Raw genomic sequence first — 12,174 nt, 5'->3', positions numbered from 1 at the left:
GGGTGTTCCCGAGCACCCCAGTGGCCTCACGCCCTCTCTCCCCACAGCCTGTTTGACATGGGCGGCGAGTATTACTGCTTCGCTTCTGACATCACGTGCTCCTTTCCTGCCAACGGCAAGTTCACCCAGGACCAGAAGGCCATCTACGAGGCGGTGCTGCGGAGCTGCCGTGCCGTCATGAGCTCCATGAGGCCGGGTGAGGCAGGGGCCTGCGGGAGGACCACCTGGCGTGGGGTTGGAGGCGGCCATGTGCCTGGCCCCGCTCTCTGAGGTGGGGGCACCACAGAGAAGCTTGACATTATGAGTCTGTCTCCGCCTCGCATGAGCAGCCAGTGAGGCTCGGGGTGTCAGGTCCCCAGGGCCACGCCTAGAACAGGGGCCTGGCGGCCGCGCAGGAACAGAGCTGCAAGCCAGCTCAGCCCAGGTCGCCCCGTGTGCCATCTGACCTCCTGCACACCCCCTGCCTGCCCGGCCACTGGGGTGTCAGCACGTTCCCTGCCGCGTCCCAGTGCGGTGTTCACGGCAGGCAGGGCGTGGCCAGTTCTGGACACTGGCACCTGGTTGAACGTGCGGTGCCCTCTTGCCCAGGGCCAGCAGCTGCAGCTGGGTCTGGCGGGCACCGAGTGTCCCTCCAGGATTCAGGGAAATAGGCAGAGGCTGTAGGGCCGAGTCCTGCTTCTGAGGGGCCCTCAGCAGCTGTCTTCGAGGAGGCACACTGTGAGCAGGGTGGTCCCTGCCTGCCCTGGGAGCCCTCCTCCCCCCTCGTTAGAAGCTGGGGAGCCAGGAAGGGGTGCTGGGGGGACGCCAGGCCCCACTCCACACCCTCACTTGTCCAACGAGGACAGAGCTTGGTGATCAGATGAGTCCCAGGACAAGGAGCTCAGAAATGTCCCAAAGAAGGACAAGGAAGCCTCAACGTCATCTTCTGTGGGGGACAATGTTGACGGGACTTGCCTGGCTTAGCAGCTGCCTAAGCAAACAGCATCTGTGCTAATTGTTTAAAAAGCAGCAGCCTCCTCTAAGTAGCAGTTTGTCCTCATTACTGCGGGGTGACTCCCGGGGGACTGTTGTGAAGACAAGTGCAGGATGGGGCGGCCGTTGCCCCCTCCTGTGAGAGGAAGGAGGCAGGGATTCGCATGCGCTTCCAGTCCACGGAGGAGGTGCGGGACAGACCACTGGGTCAGGGGCCTGGGGAGAAGCAAGTGCTTGCTGTGACCTTTCCATACTGTGACCTTTAAGCCGGCATGTGCCCCCCCCCCACCCCATTGCCTGTAAACACGGCCTCTGTGCAGCAGCCACCCCAAGTGCTTGTCTCCTCTCTTCACACCCCTTCTTCACCCCAGGGGTGAGTACAGCATCAGTCACTTACGTAAGCATCTCAGATGCCGTGAAAGGGTTAGCCTGGGCTGTTGGGCAGACCCAGTCCCTCCAGTCACCTCAGAACACTGAGGTTTCCTTTAAACACCCAGGTCTCTTGCAGCCTCACCTCCCACTTCCCAGCACCCAGCGCACCTCCCTCTCCCTCCTTGTTCACCACCCACCCTGGTCACCCTGGCCTGGGGCTGCAGGGCCCCCCTCCTGAGCCCCGCCCCCCAGGCTCCCACACGGGCGGCGCAGACCACGCGCTGGGCTCTGGGGCCCTCCATGGTCCGTGGAAGCGGTTGTGTCTCAGTGCGCGAGAGCAACCCCTTTGCCGTTCCACGCGCAGCCTGTGCGGTTGTGTGCAGCTGCCCCCACTTCGGGCTCTGCCCCTGGCGTCAGGGTTCTGGTCGCCTGTGGGCAGTGCCTTGGCTCCGAGTGGGCCAGACAGCAGGAGAGGATGCTGTTAGTGCCGCGGTGGCGGGTGAGAAGGGCGCCGGGAGCTGTGCGGCCCCCGTGGCTCCCGTGGCCTGTGGTCAGGCCCCTTTGCGGGCTGTTTCCCTCAGTGGGGCAGGGGTTGGACTCTCCTCAGGCCTCTCCTTAAAGATGGCAAGGAACGTGGGGGTCGGCTGACAGAGGTGGGGGCACAGCGCACCACCCAGACCACAGGTGTCCTCTGTGGCAGGGGGGCTGTCGCCGGGCCCCGTGTGGTCCCTCTGGCCTAAGAAGCCCTCCTGCCTGCTATAGGACAGCGGTGAGTTCCCGCCCACCCTGGCCTCATTTACTCCTGCGGGGCGCTCTGCCAGGGTGCAGGGGGCGGGACCACGAGGACTCTGAGCAAGACATCCGCGTTCAAATCAGCATCCAGGCGCCTGCAACTTGGGCACACACTATCCTGCCCTTCGGCAGCGAGAGTGGGTCCCCAGAGATTCTGGCAGCAGGCAGGGGTTTGAGGGGGGTAGGCTGGAGGCCCTCATCCCGGGGCCAGCTTAGCCTGCCAGGCAGCTCCCTGCAGCCCACAGGGCCTGCCTTGGGACCCCTGCCCTAAGCCTCCCCTCCTGCACCCCCCAGGGCCTGGCTCATATATCATCCCTGGAGGGCCATTGTCTTAGCATGAAGTGAGCTCTCTGTCTGGAAGTGACTGTGAGGATGCAGCTGAGGAGCGGAGCGGGGCGGGGGGGGGGGGGGGGGGGGCGGGTATCTTGGCTCAGGGCCTCCGAGCCCCCAGGCTGTCACACTCTGGGCAGGAGGCCCCAAGGCTGTGATGGATGCCGCTAAGGCTCTGGGAATCAGCCCCAGCAGAAGGCCCAGCAGGCTCCCAGCCCATCAGGGCAAGGTGTGGTCTGAGGGGCACCAGGTGGGCACAGAAGACCAGCTGGTGACCTGGGGCTGCTCTACATACATACTGGGGGCTGGGCCCTCTGAGCCAACAGGCAGGTGATGGGGCACAGACCTAGAGGTTACCCTAGGGGTCTGAGTGCACAGAGGAGTGGGGTGGGTGCACATCCAAACCCTGGGCCCATGAGGTGACAGCGCTGGCTGCAAGAGAGCCACGAAGATGGCTGGGGTGTACACAGGCCACACGGGTACCTGGCATGGAGCAGGCACAGGTCCCGCCCTCTCAGCGCTCAGAGGCTGTAACCAGGGCACAGCTCTGCCAGTGTGCTGTGCCCTAACCGCACAGGAGAGGGCAGTCTGGGAGGGCTTCCTGGAGGAAGTTTCAGCGGAGGCCCACAGGAGGGATGGGAGTGAGTCTGGGAAGGAAGGACCCTTGGCGGGGTGGTCCCCGCTAAGGAAGCAACAAGGGGAAGGCACAGCTCTCAGCGCGGTTGGCCCGGGAGCGGATGAGGGGTGAGGCTGGAGACGGAAGCTGGGCTGAGCAACTCGGGGCTCTGTCCTCGGGGCACGGACTGGCCCCATCTGACCTGTGTTCTAAAGAGGTGGCCTTGGTGTCTAAGCCTTAGGCAGGATGAGGGGGTGGGGGGATGGGAAGGAAACAGCAGGGGTGCAGGACGGGTGGGGGCTTCAGATTCGGGAGATGTTTGGGATAACAGGACAAGATTTGGTGTGTGCTGGAGGCAGATGGCACCTGTCTCTGCAGTGTGACCCCCCAATGTGGTGTCCCCAGTATGAGCAGGCTTGGGGGACCTCTGGCTGGGCTGTGTGGGCTCCGAGGGGCCTGTGAGCTGCTGAGGCGCAGGGAGCCCAGGAGTCAGGGCCTGGGCCTCGCACTATGGGCTGGGCCTAGGCGGTGGGGACCCCCTCCATTTGTGCCCACCCCACCCCTCCAGCAGCCTCCACACACTTCAGGGACCCTTGCCCTGGCCATGGGTGTCGTAACCACCATCCGGGCCAGACACTGGGCCAAGTTGCTGGAGGTTTAGTCACTGTCACAACCCTAACCACACACAGGCAGCAACTCTCACTCCCGGCCAAGAGCGCTGTGTACGAGGCCTTCCCCGAGGGCCCGCAGGCGAGGAAGACTAGAGGCGCCGTGGGGACCGCCTGGGCCCACACGTCCGGCCCCACAAGGGGCCACGAGGACAGGAGAGGAGCCGAGCTGCCAGCACGAGCATGATTTATACCTGATCCCCCTCTGCCGAGGCCAGGCCCGCTGTGGCAGCCGGCCAGGTCCGAAGGCAGGCTGCTTCTGGGGGTTTTCCTTTGGCATCGGGAGAAGGCCTCCGCCAAAGAGACAGCACTGCGCTGGGGTCGGGGCATCGCTACCACACAGGATGCCCTTCGGCCCAGGGGCCGGCCTTCCAAGTGCGCAGAGCTGCTTGGGGGCCCTTTTAGGCTAGAAGCCTCTGGCGGGAGCAGACCTTCGGGCAGAACAGGCAGTGCATTCTCCCCTGAACTGGCACTCACTCTGCCAGGCCCGGGGGTCGGGGTGGGGCATCGCTCTCCCGGAGGACGCAGGAGGAGCAGGGAGACAGACCTGTCTAGGGGGTTAGGAGCAAGGAGAGAAACCACTGGGACAGTGAAGAGAGTGACGGGGAAGGACTCCAGGGTGAAGCTGACTTTGATGCTGAGTCCCCAAGGATGAGGAGTCTCAGGTCAGGCCTGGTCTGCAAAGGGCCTGAGGCGGGAAGACCTTAGTGTGCTTCTGGCACAGGGTGGCCTTGCTGGGGAGCGGGAGAGGGCGGCGAGGTTGTCTGTCTTGGAGAAGAGCAGTGGTCCAAGGCTGAAGCAGACCCAGCCTGTTGCCCACGAGTGAACAGGAAGTGGACCCAGGGTCTGGCTGGACACAAGTGGCGGGTGATAGTGGCTTATGGCAGTTGGCGGGGAATGTGACCCAGTCCCCGGGTAGGTGCTTCTGCAGCTAGCGCTCCAGGCACCACGGGCATGTTTGACACAGGACGCCTCAGTGGCTCAGAGGCGAAGGCTTGCCCTGGTCACACAGCACGGAGCAGCTGAGCTGGCATCAGTGTCCCGGGTCTTGGTTTCAGGACGCCATACCATTAAGAAAAGGCGCCCACCGTGGCTCCAGCGGGGGTGCAGACTGGGCTCTCCCTCCACGGAGCGAGTAGCCAGACTCCAGAGCCCAGGACACCACCCCACTGCTCCCACCCGGCACCTCGAGGGCCCAGGTGGGGAGAACAGGGCTGGGCTCCACGGAGGCCCTCTGTCTCCAGGGACAGGCCTCGGTGTCTTGCATCCTGGTCTCCCTGCACCTTGGGCCCTGGGCTGGCCACTGCCATGTGGACTAGCCAGGGTGCCCCCACCCCACCCCCCACCTGCTCAGAGCCTGGATCCCAGGGACCCAAGAGGTTGGACTAGCCCTGTGCCTTCACCCACCCAAGACCCCAACTGTGGGGCCTCCATCTCTGGCAGGGGAGGGACCCCCATCTGGGGGACTGGTGCCTACCTCGAGTGGCCCATCTCTCTCTACCCCTTGAGCCATCGTCTGCCCTCTGAGGTTCAGGGCCCTGAGCCCAGCCAGATCCTGGGGGCCCAGCCGTGGCCAGCGAGGGGCCAGCGCAGCCCTCACAGTCCAGGATCCCAGTGCTGCCCTCCTACTGCGGAGACCGACAGTGCTGGGTTGTGCAGAGAACAGAATATAGCTGTGGGGGCAGGGGGAATAGGAAGGGTCTTGGGAGCCAGGGTTGCCACATGGAAGGGGTTATATGGACCGGTGCTGACCACCTCTGTGGCCAGAGCACAGTATAAAGGTGTGGGCCCCCAACCTGTCCACCTGGCCCTGGGCGTCCTGAGGCCACGTGGCCTGCCCAAACTCAGCCCTCGTGAGGAGGGGCAAGGAACTTCACTGGCCTGGGTCCTTATGTAGTGCTTGTGCCGAGCGCCTTGAGCAAGGCTGAAGGTGGGGCTCCATGGAGCCCATGGGCAGGGCTGAGCATGCTTCTCCAAAAGCCCCAGGCTGCGGCCCCCAAAGGCCCCTGGGGATCCAGGCGGGGCTGAGCCACAGAGCCCTGGAGAGCCTGCTCACCCTGAAACTCAGTGCCTGGGAATGCTCTCCACAGAGACCTTGGCCCCAGAAATGTGGGGCAAAGATAAGCTTGATTAGCAGCCTGGGGCTTGGATGTTTGGGCTGCCACAGAGATGGTCACCCAGAGCTTATAGCAGGCGGGGTCACAGACCCCTGCCAGCCAGCCTGTGAGGCTGTGCTAGCTGCACCTTCACCCCAGAGACCTTGGCTCTCCTACAGTGGCTCCAGAGACATTCATCCCCATGGAGGGGGCGGGGGCGCGGGTGGCAGCTGCAGGAGGGCCCCTCTCCCCAGCCATGGCTTCCTCTGGCCCCACAGCCTGAGCAACTTTTGGGCCTGAGCCTTGTCTGGGGTTCCCTGCAGCTCCTACCCCCACACCCACTGATGGGGACATTCAGCTCCTTCTGATGCCCAGTGATCTGGCTGAGATCCCATGGCCCCCGAAGCACACGCTGGCCGGGGAGAGGGACAGATAGCATGGCCTGGGAGCAGACCTGTTTAGGCCCCTGGCCATGGGTGACAGAAGCCTGCCTCTGAGGACCCAGTGGAGAAGGTGGAGTTAAGTTCCAGAGCTGTGGCTGGCAAAGCCCTGCATGGAGGGCACCCAGCCTCATCACCCCTGCCCCTCACCTCAGGACATCCCACCTCAGCCAGTGAGGGCTTTGTGTCCCCCAAATCTTGCCCTGGGGAGCCCTGGCCGGGCCACCAGTCTCCACAGCTTACTGCAGCCTCCTTCTGAGCCGCAGGCGTTTGGTGGCCTGACATGCACCGCCTGGCTGACCGCATCCACCTGGAGGAGCTGGCCCGCATCGGCATCCTGAGTGGCAGCATCGATGCCATGGTCCAGGCCCACCTGGGAGCCGTGTTCATGCCTCATGGGCTCGGCCACTTCCTGGGCATTGATGTGCACGACGTGGGAGGCTACCCAGAGGTCAGTGTGCACATGTCGGCCCAAGTAGCCTGCCTGTGGGCTGTCGCTGAGCCTGAACTCCCCAGGGTGGGTTAGGGCTCTGGGAGACAGCTGGAGTGCAGTGAGTCAGGCCAGGCCCATGCCCCTCCTCCCCTTCCACCTATTGGTTGGTGCTGTTCCAGGCTGCTGCCACAGTGTCCACACCCCCAAGGCCATGGCGGGAGTTTCTGTGAGCATGCCTCCTCCCGTGGCCGCCTCACAGGACCTGCCGGTGGCTGCGCTCCGGGGCGGTGCACTGGGTGTGGCCTTTCCTGAAGGCTGCTGGGTGGTCAGTGTGCCATGCATGGGGTCCCCACAGGGCAGTGGGAGCCCCGAAGCTGGGTCTTAATGATGGGGCTGGCACTGTACTCGCCATGTCCTCCTGCCTCTGGCTTCATTCAGACTGGGATGATAGGGCTCCACCAGCTGGTGGCTGGCCCTGGTTCCTCCTGGGACTGGCTGAGCCCAGTGCCCTCACAAGCCAGCAGCAGACCCCCTGACCCTCCCTGGAGCACCCTCTGACCAACCAGGCCCCTGGGCGAGCATGCCCCTGTGGCCTCCTCCTCTCCTTGGCCAGGGGGGGAGGCTTGTGTGGTGTCCCCAGCTAGGCTTTCCCATCCACCTCCTACCGACTGATCCTCGAAAGGACCACCCAGAGGGCCCTGGGGAGGCCCTGCCCGGCAGGTGGCTGCAGCCTCTCGGGCCCCAGTGGGTGGGGGCGAACCCGGCCCTGCCGCCTGGCCTGGTGCCCACGGCGCAGGGGCTGATTGTGCAACCAGTGCACGCCCTGGGGCCCACCAGCCAGTTAGCCAAGACTAGGCTTGGCCTGCTGGCTGCAGGGTATTTTGAAAGCACTAAGAACGACTTTGGGGGGGTAGGGGGGATTGCTCAAGAGAAGCATTATTATTCAATTATTTTTTTCCTCAAGTGTAAACAGTTAAATTTGGAGAAACAAAATCAGTTTTAATTTCCTAATTTCTATCCATCACATTGTGTACAGGGAGCCAAGAGCAGGGCCTTCCAGACATTGTTAACTGAGGTTCGTTATTCATTAGTCGCCAAAGCACTTTTTTTTCCACCAGAGAAAATTGGCAGCAAGCTGTTTTCATCTTTTCCAGTAAGCAGCCCTTTGTGCTCAGTCTATTCTTCTGACAGATAAACATTGTGGAAAAAAATACGGCTTTTCCTATAAAAGTCATTTGTTTTACTTCAGGCCTACAGACACATCTGGGTCTCCTCTGCTCGGAGCCCAGTAAAAGTTGAGGCCCTGTCAAGCCCTCTGCCTGGGTGTAACCCCACGTGGGCCAGGCAAAAGCCAGGGCCCCCCACCTCCAAAAAGGCTGGAGCCCCTGGGCCAGAGGGTCTCTCCCTAGTGGGATCCGCTCTGCGCTCGGCCCAGCCTTCTCCTCCCAGCCCTGCTCTGGCCGGTCCTGTTGGCCCCGGGGCAGACTCCTGAGCAGGAATGCTCTGAAGGGGCAGTGGTTGGTGGACTGTGCCCCCCAGGGATCCCTGCCATTCTTCCCTCTCCTCACCTGACATTTGGGGAAGGAAGCCTGTTTGAGTACAAGCTCAAGCAAATCACCCTCCTGTCGGCACGTCCGTGGGACAGCTCTGCGTGGGCCCAGAGCAACTGAGGGGAGCTGGGACGTGACCTTGTCGGGTCTCTGCCTCTGCCAGGCCCCTGGCTTTGGCCACCTTGGAGTGAAAAAAGGGGACAGACACTTGGTGGTAGCATGAAGGTAAGGGACAGGAGTGGGGGAGCCCAGGGCAGGTACAGACTTCAGATGGAAGGAGCAGAGACCCCAACTCCTAGCTCTGACAAGCAGTTTCTGGGCAGGAGATACCCCCCCCAGTCACTTGGCACCAGGATTGCCATTCCAGACGGGACCCTTCTGGGTCCCCCACCCTCCTGCCTTACCCCCTCAAGGCAAACAGTGTTGTGGGGCTGGGTACCCCACCAGACAGGCTTCTGGGCACAGAGCATGACCCACAGGGGTCACGGTGCCTTGTGTCCCTTCCTCACCTCCATCCCAGCAGGGCTCATGCCAGGTCCGAGTGGCTGTGCACGTCAGTTTCTCTGTGCCCCACTGTCCCCGCCCTCATGGAAATGGTCACAGCCTTCCCCGCTGTGCCCAGCCATGGAGGCTGAGCCAGCCTGTTTCTGGTTACCTTACATGAACCACTAATTGAAGTCTGATGTTCTTGGCCCCCAAACAGTCAGAAGTGACAGCTCCGTCTCCAGCAGCTGGGCTGCAGGGGATTGCTGCGAGCGGGGCCGGGCACGCTCACGGCCTGACCAGAAAGCTTGCTTGCTGCCCACTCACTCCCAGGCCTTGCCTCAGGGGCCTGGGGGAGATGGGGAAATGCTGCAAGTGCCTTAGGCACCACCTGCCCTCGCAGCCGGGCAGCCCTGTCAGCTACACCCGTGTGAGAAGACGGGCCCAGGCGGGGTCATGTCAGGGAGGGGATGCCTCTGCAGGGAGCAGCTGCCGCTGCTGCTCACTCCTCCTAAAGGGCTGGGAGCCGTTGCCCAGGGCTGAGCTGGGTAGCCCAGAGTCTGGGCAAGAGCCATGTACATGGAATACGCGTGCATTTGTGCAAATACCCGCCAGAGCTGGTGCTGGCAGGCCCGTCCTGATGGCAGCACCTGTCCCTCCCCCTGGAAGGCCACATGGAAAACCCACTTGGCCTGGGGGGCCAGGCCCAGCACTTCTGGGGCTCGTTTTCACGGAGCTGCCTGAAAAAAGGGATGCAGCCCAGGCAGCCTCGCAGCCTCCTTAAGAGCTTTTTTGGCTTCACCACTTTGGCTTCTGCTCCCCTGGTGCGGAGAAGGCCCAGGTGAGGGCCGCCGGACAGCCAGCCCTCTGGGCCGCTTGCCCTGTGTGTGTGCATGTGGTGTCCACAGGGCTCCCGCAGGCAGTTCTTAGGGTAACGGGCAGGGCCACTAAGATCTGGGGTGTGTGCAGAGAACAGGGTCTCCTCTGAAGTGCCTGTGCACAGCGCTGCAGGGGGGCTCAGCTGCAGACCCCAGTCCCAAAGCCTCCCCTGCCGCTGCAGCCAGACCAGAGGCTGGAGCCAGCCTTCACACAGGACGCCTGCGTGGGCAGAGGGGAGCTTCGCTAGGGTGTCCCTCACCTTCCTTCTCACCGCAGGGCGTGGAGCGCATTGATGAGCCCGGCCTGCGGAGCCTGCGCACTGCAAGGCACCTGGAGCCAGGCATGGTGCTCACTGTGGAGCCGGGCATTTACTTCATCGACCACCTCCTGGATGAGGCCCTGGCTGACCCGGCGCGCGCCTGCTTCTTTAACCGTGAGGTTCTGCAGCGCTTCCGTGGGTTTGGTGGGGTGAGTACCAGCCAATGGGCCCCATGTCCTTGCTCCCAGAATACCCCCCTGCTGCTACCTGTCACCTCTTTGTCCCAGGACAGGAGCCCTAGTGAGAGGAGGGATAGTCTTGACTTCCCCACTTGAGAAGGGCCTGGCCTGCCCTTTCCTGTGGTCTGTCATGACACAGGTGCCTCAGCCCTCAGCAGAAGAGACAAATTCTGCAAACCCCTGCCCACTCCTGGGGTTCCTATCCACCTTGCAGGGTGCAAGGGCAAGGATAGGGTGGGCAGGAGGCATGAGCACATGGCCCCAGGGGATGAGCCTTCCTCTCAACTGCCACCCAAAGGCCTTTGAGGCCGGCCCCTTAGGTCAGGGGCAGTATTGACCACGCCCCTGAAAGGGCTTCTCCCACTCAGTGGCGGTCAGCCTGAGCTGGCAGGTCTGGCCCTCTAATCTTGAGCGTGAGGCCAGCTCCGAAACACTGAGTCCATTGGTCTGACCAGGTCCGCATCGAGGAGGACGTCGTGGTGACTGACAGTGGCACAGAGCTGCTGACCTGTGTGCCCCGCACGGTGGAGGAAATCGAAGCATGCATGGCAGGCTGTGACAAGGCCTTTACTTCCTTCTCTGGCCCAAAGTAGAGCCAGCTGGAAGTGCCCAGGGGGCAGCCTGCTGACTGGCCGGCCAGCAGCGAGAGATGGAGCGGAGAAATCACATGCCAACACCGAAGTTTGATCACACCAAACAGTGCTGTGTCCCAGGGGGAACACTTTCATTAACTTTCTGCAAGATCACACGCTAATCTGTTAATACTTTGTTTAAATGACAGTGGCTCTTAAAATGCTAATTACAAAAAATCCTGTTCTTTAGTAGCCACTAAATTGTGTCTGTCATTTGTATTCTTATGCTCAGGAAAGATAGATTTCCAGTGTTTTGTTTTTCTCAAAAATCAATGCACAGAATGGAATTTGCAATTAAAGGTTTCCTAAGATGGGCCTCTTGTGCACGTGTCCTCTGTCCTTTATCCCTTTGCAGATGAGCCTGTTCGCTGAGACCTGGTCACAGAGACCCCGGTCTCAGGTCAGACACACACGGAGCTGTCCCACACCACGCCACTGCACACACCGTAAGGTGAACCGGTGGCCTTTTTGATGTAGTTACTGCCTCATGGCTAGATTTCTGAAATGGGCAGAATTATGGAGCACTTAAAACAGTTATTTAAAACATAAGACTTGCAGAGACCCCTTGTCCTTGATTTCCTTTTCATGCGGGACATGCTAGCAAAGCCAGCATCTGAAAGGTGACAGCACCTAAGTCAGAGGCAGCACCATGCAAAGGTGAGCTTTCTCGTTCCTTCCATCTTTGCTGAAACCATCTATCTTCCATAAATGTAAGCCCACTGACCAACTGCGACTCTGAGGCTGCACCATCCAGGGCCAGCTGGGCCTGGTCCCTGCCAGCGGCAGAGTCCCTGTCCTTGCCTCTACTTGCCCAGTTCTCCCATGGTCCCACTGAGCTACCCCAGCCCCTGGACCGGGCTCCTAGAATTCTGTGCACCATTCCAGGTTTGTCTCCTGAGAGCTGTCGCCCAGGAGTTCCCAAGCCCAGTGAAGGGCAAGTGAGAAAAGACATCAGAGATGAAGCCATGATGCAGTGGGAAACTGTTGCCCAAGCTGGAGACCTTTAGAGAAGTCACCGAAGGGTTTAACACAGATTGACTTTTCCAATGGCAGTGACACAAAAGTGTTTGTGATGTGGCCAATCTCAGTTCCAATAAACCACTTACATTGTTTCTTAGATTTATAACATCTAATTCTTAAGGTGTTCGGCTAGTGCACAGATTACATTCCCTAAATCATTTGTGAGATTGAGCAGGTTAAGCAATGATTGCCTTTCTGAATGTCAGGAGTTTGAGTTTGCCCTGTATCTCTCTACCCCAGCTGTGCCTGTGATAAACACATTCTGGTGTCTGTTTCAATTTTCCCTACCCCCAGGATAAAACCAGTTGAAGTTAGGTTAAAAGTCTAAATAAACTATTTAATTAAAAAACTTAGCTGAGTGATTTATATATCTTTCTCCTTTAGACATTTTTT

General features: G+C 60.8%; 1 protein-coding gene across 1 annotated transcript in view; it reads left to right on the top strand.

Moving 5' to 3' along the window:
• The window catches only part of PEPD (peptidase D), a 119,130-nt gene extending 108,054 nt beyond the window's left edge, over positions 1 to 11,076 (top strand). The window contains exons 12-15 of the mRNA XM_079799578.1: positions 48 to 196; positions 6,553 to 6,737; positions 9,908 to 10,099; positions 10,585 to 11,076. Of these exons, the coding sequence (XP_079655704.1) occupies positions 48 to 196; positions 6,553 to 6,737; positions 9,908 to 10,099; positions 10,585 to 10,722 (664 nt within the window). The 3' untranslated portion in view covers positions 10,723 to 11,076. The remainder of the gene's footprint in view (positions 1 to 47; positions 197 to 6,552; positions 6,738 to 9,907; positions 10,100 to 10,584) is intronic.
• Positions 11,077 to 12,174: the final 1,098 nt, after the last annotated feature.

Source organism: Cnephaeus nilssonii (genome assembly GCF_951640355.1).
Source record: "Cnephaeus nilssonii genome assembly, chromosome: 20".
Taxonomy (NCBI): domain Eukaryota; kingdom Metazoa; phylum Chordata; class Mammalia; order Chiroptera; family Vespertilionidae; genus Cnephaeus; species Cnephaeus nilssonii.
Note: the sequence above shows the minus strand (reverse complement) of the source record. Positions and strands in the feature narration are given on the sequence as shown.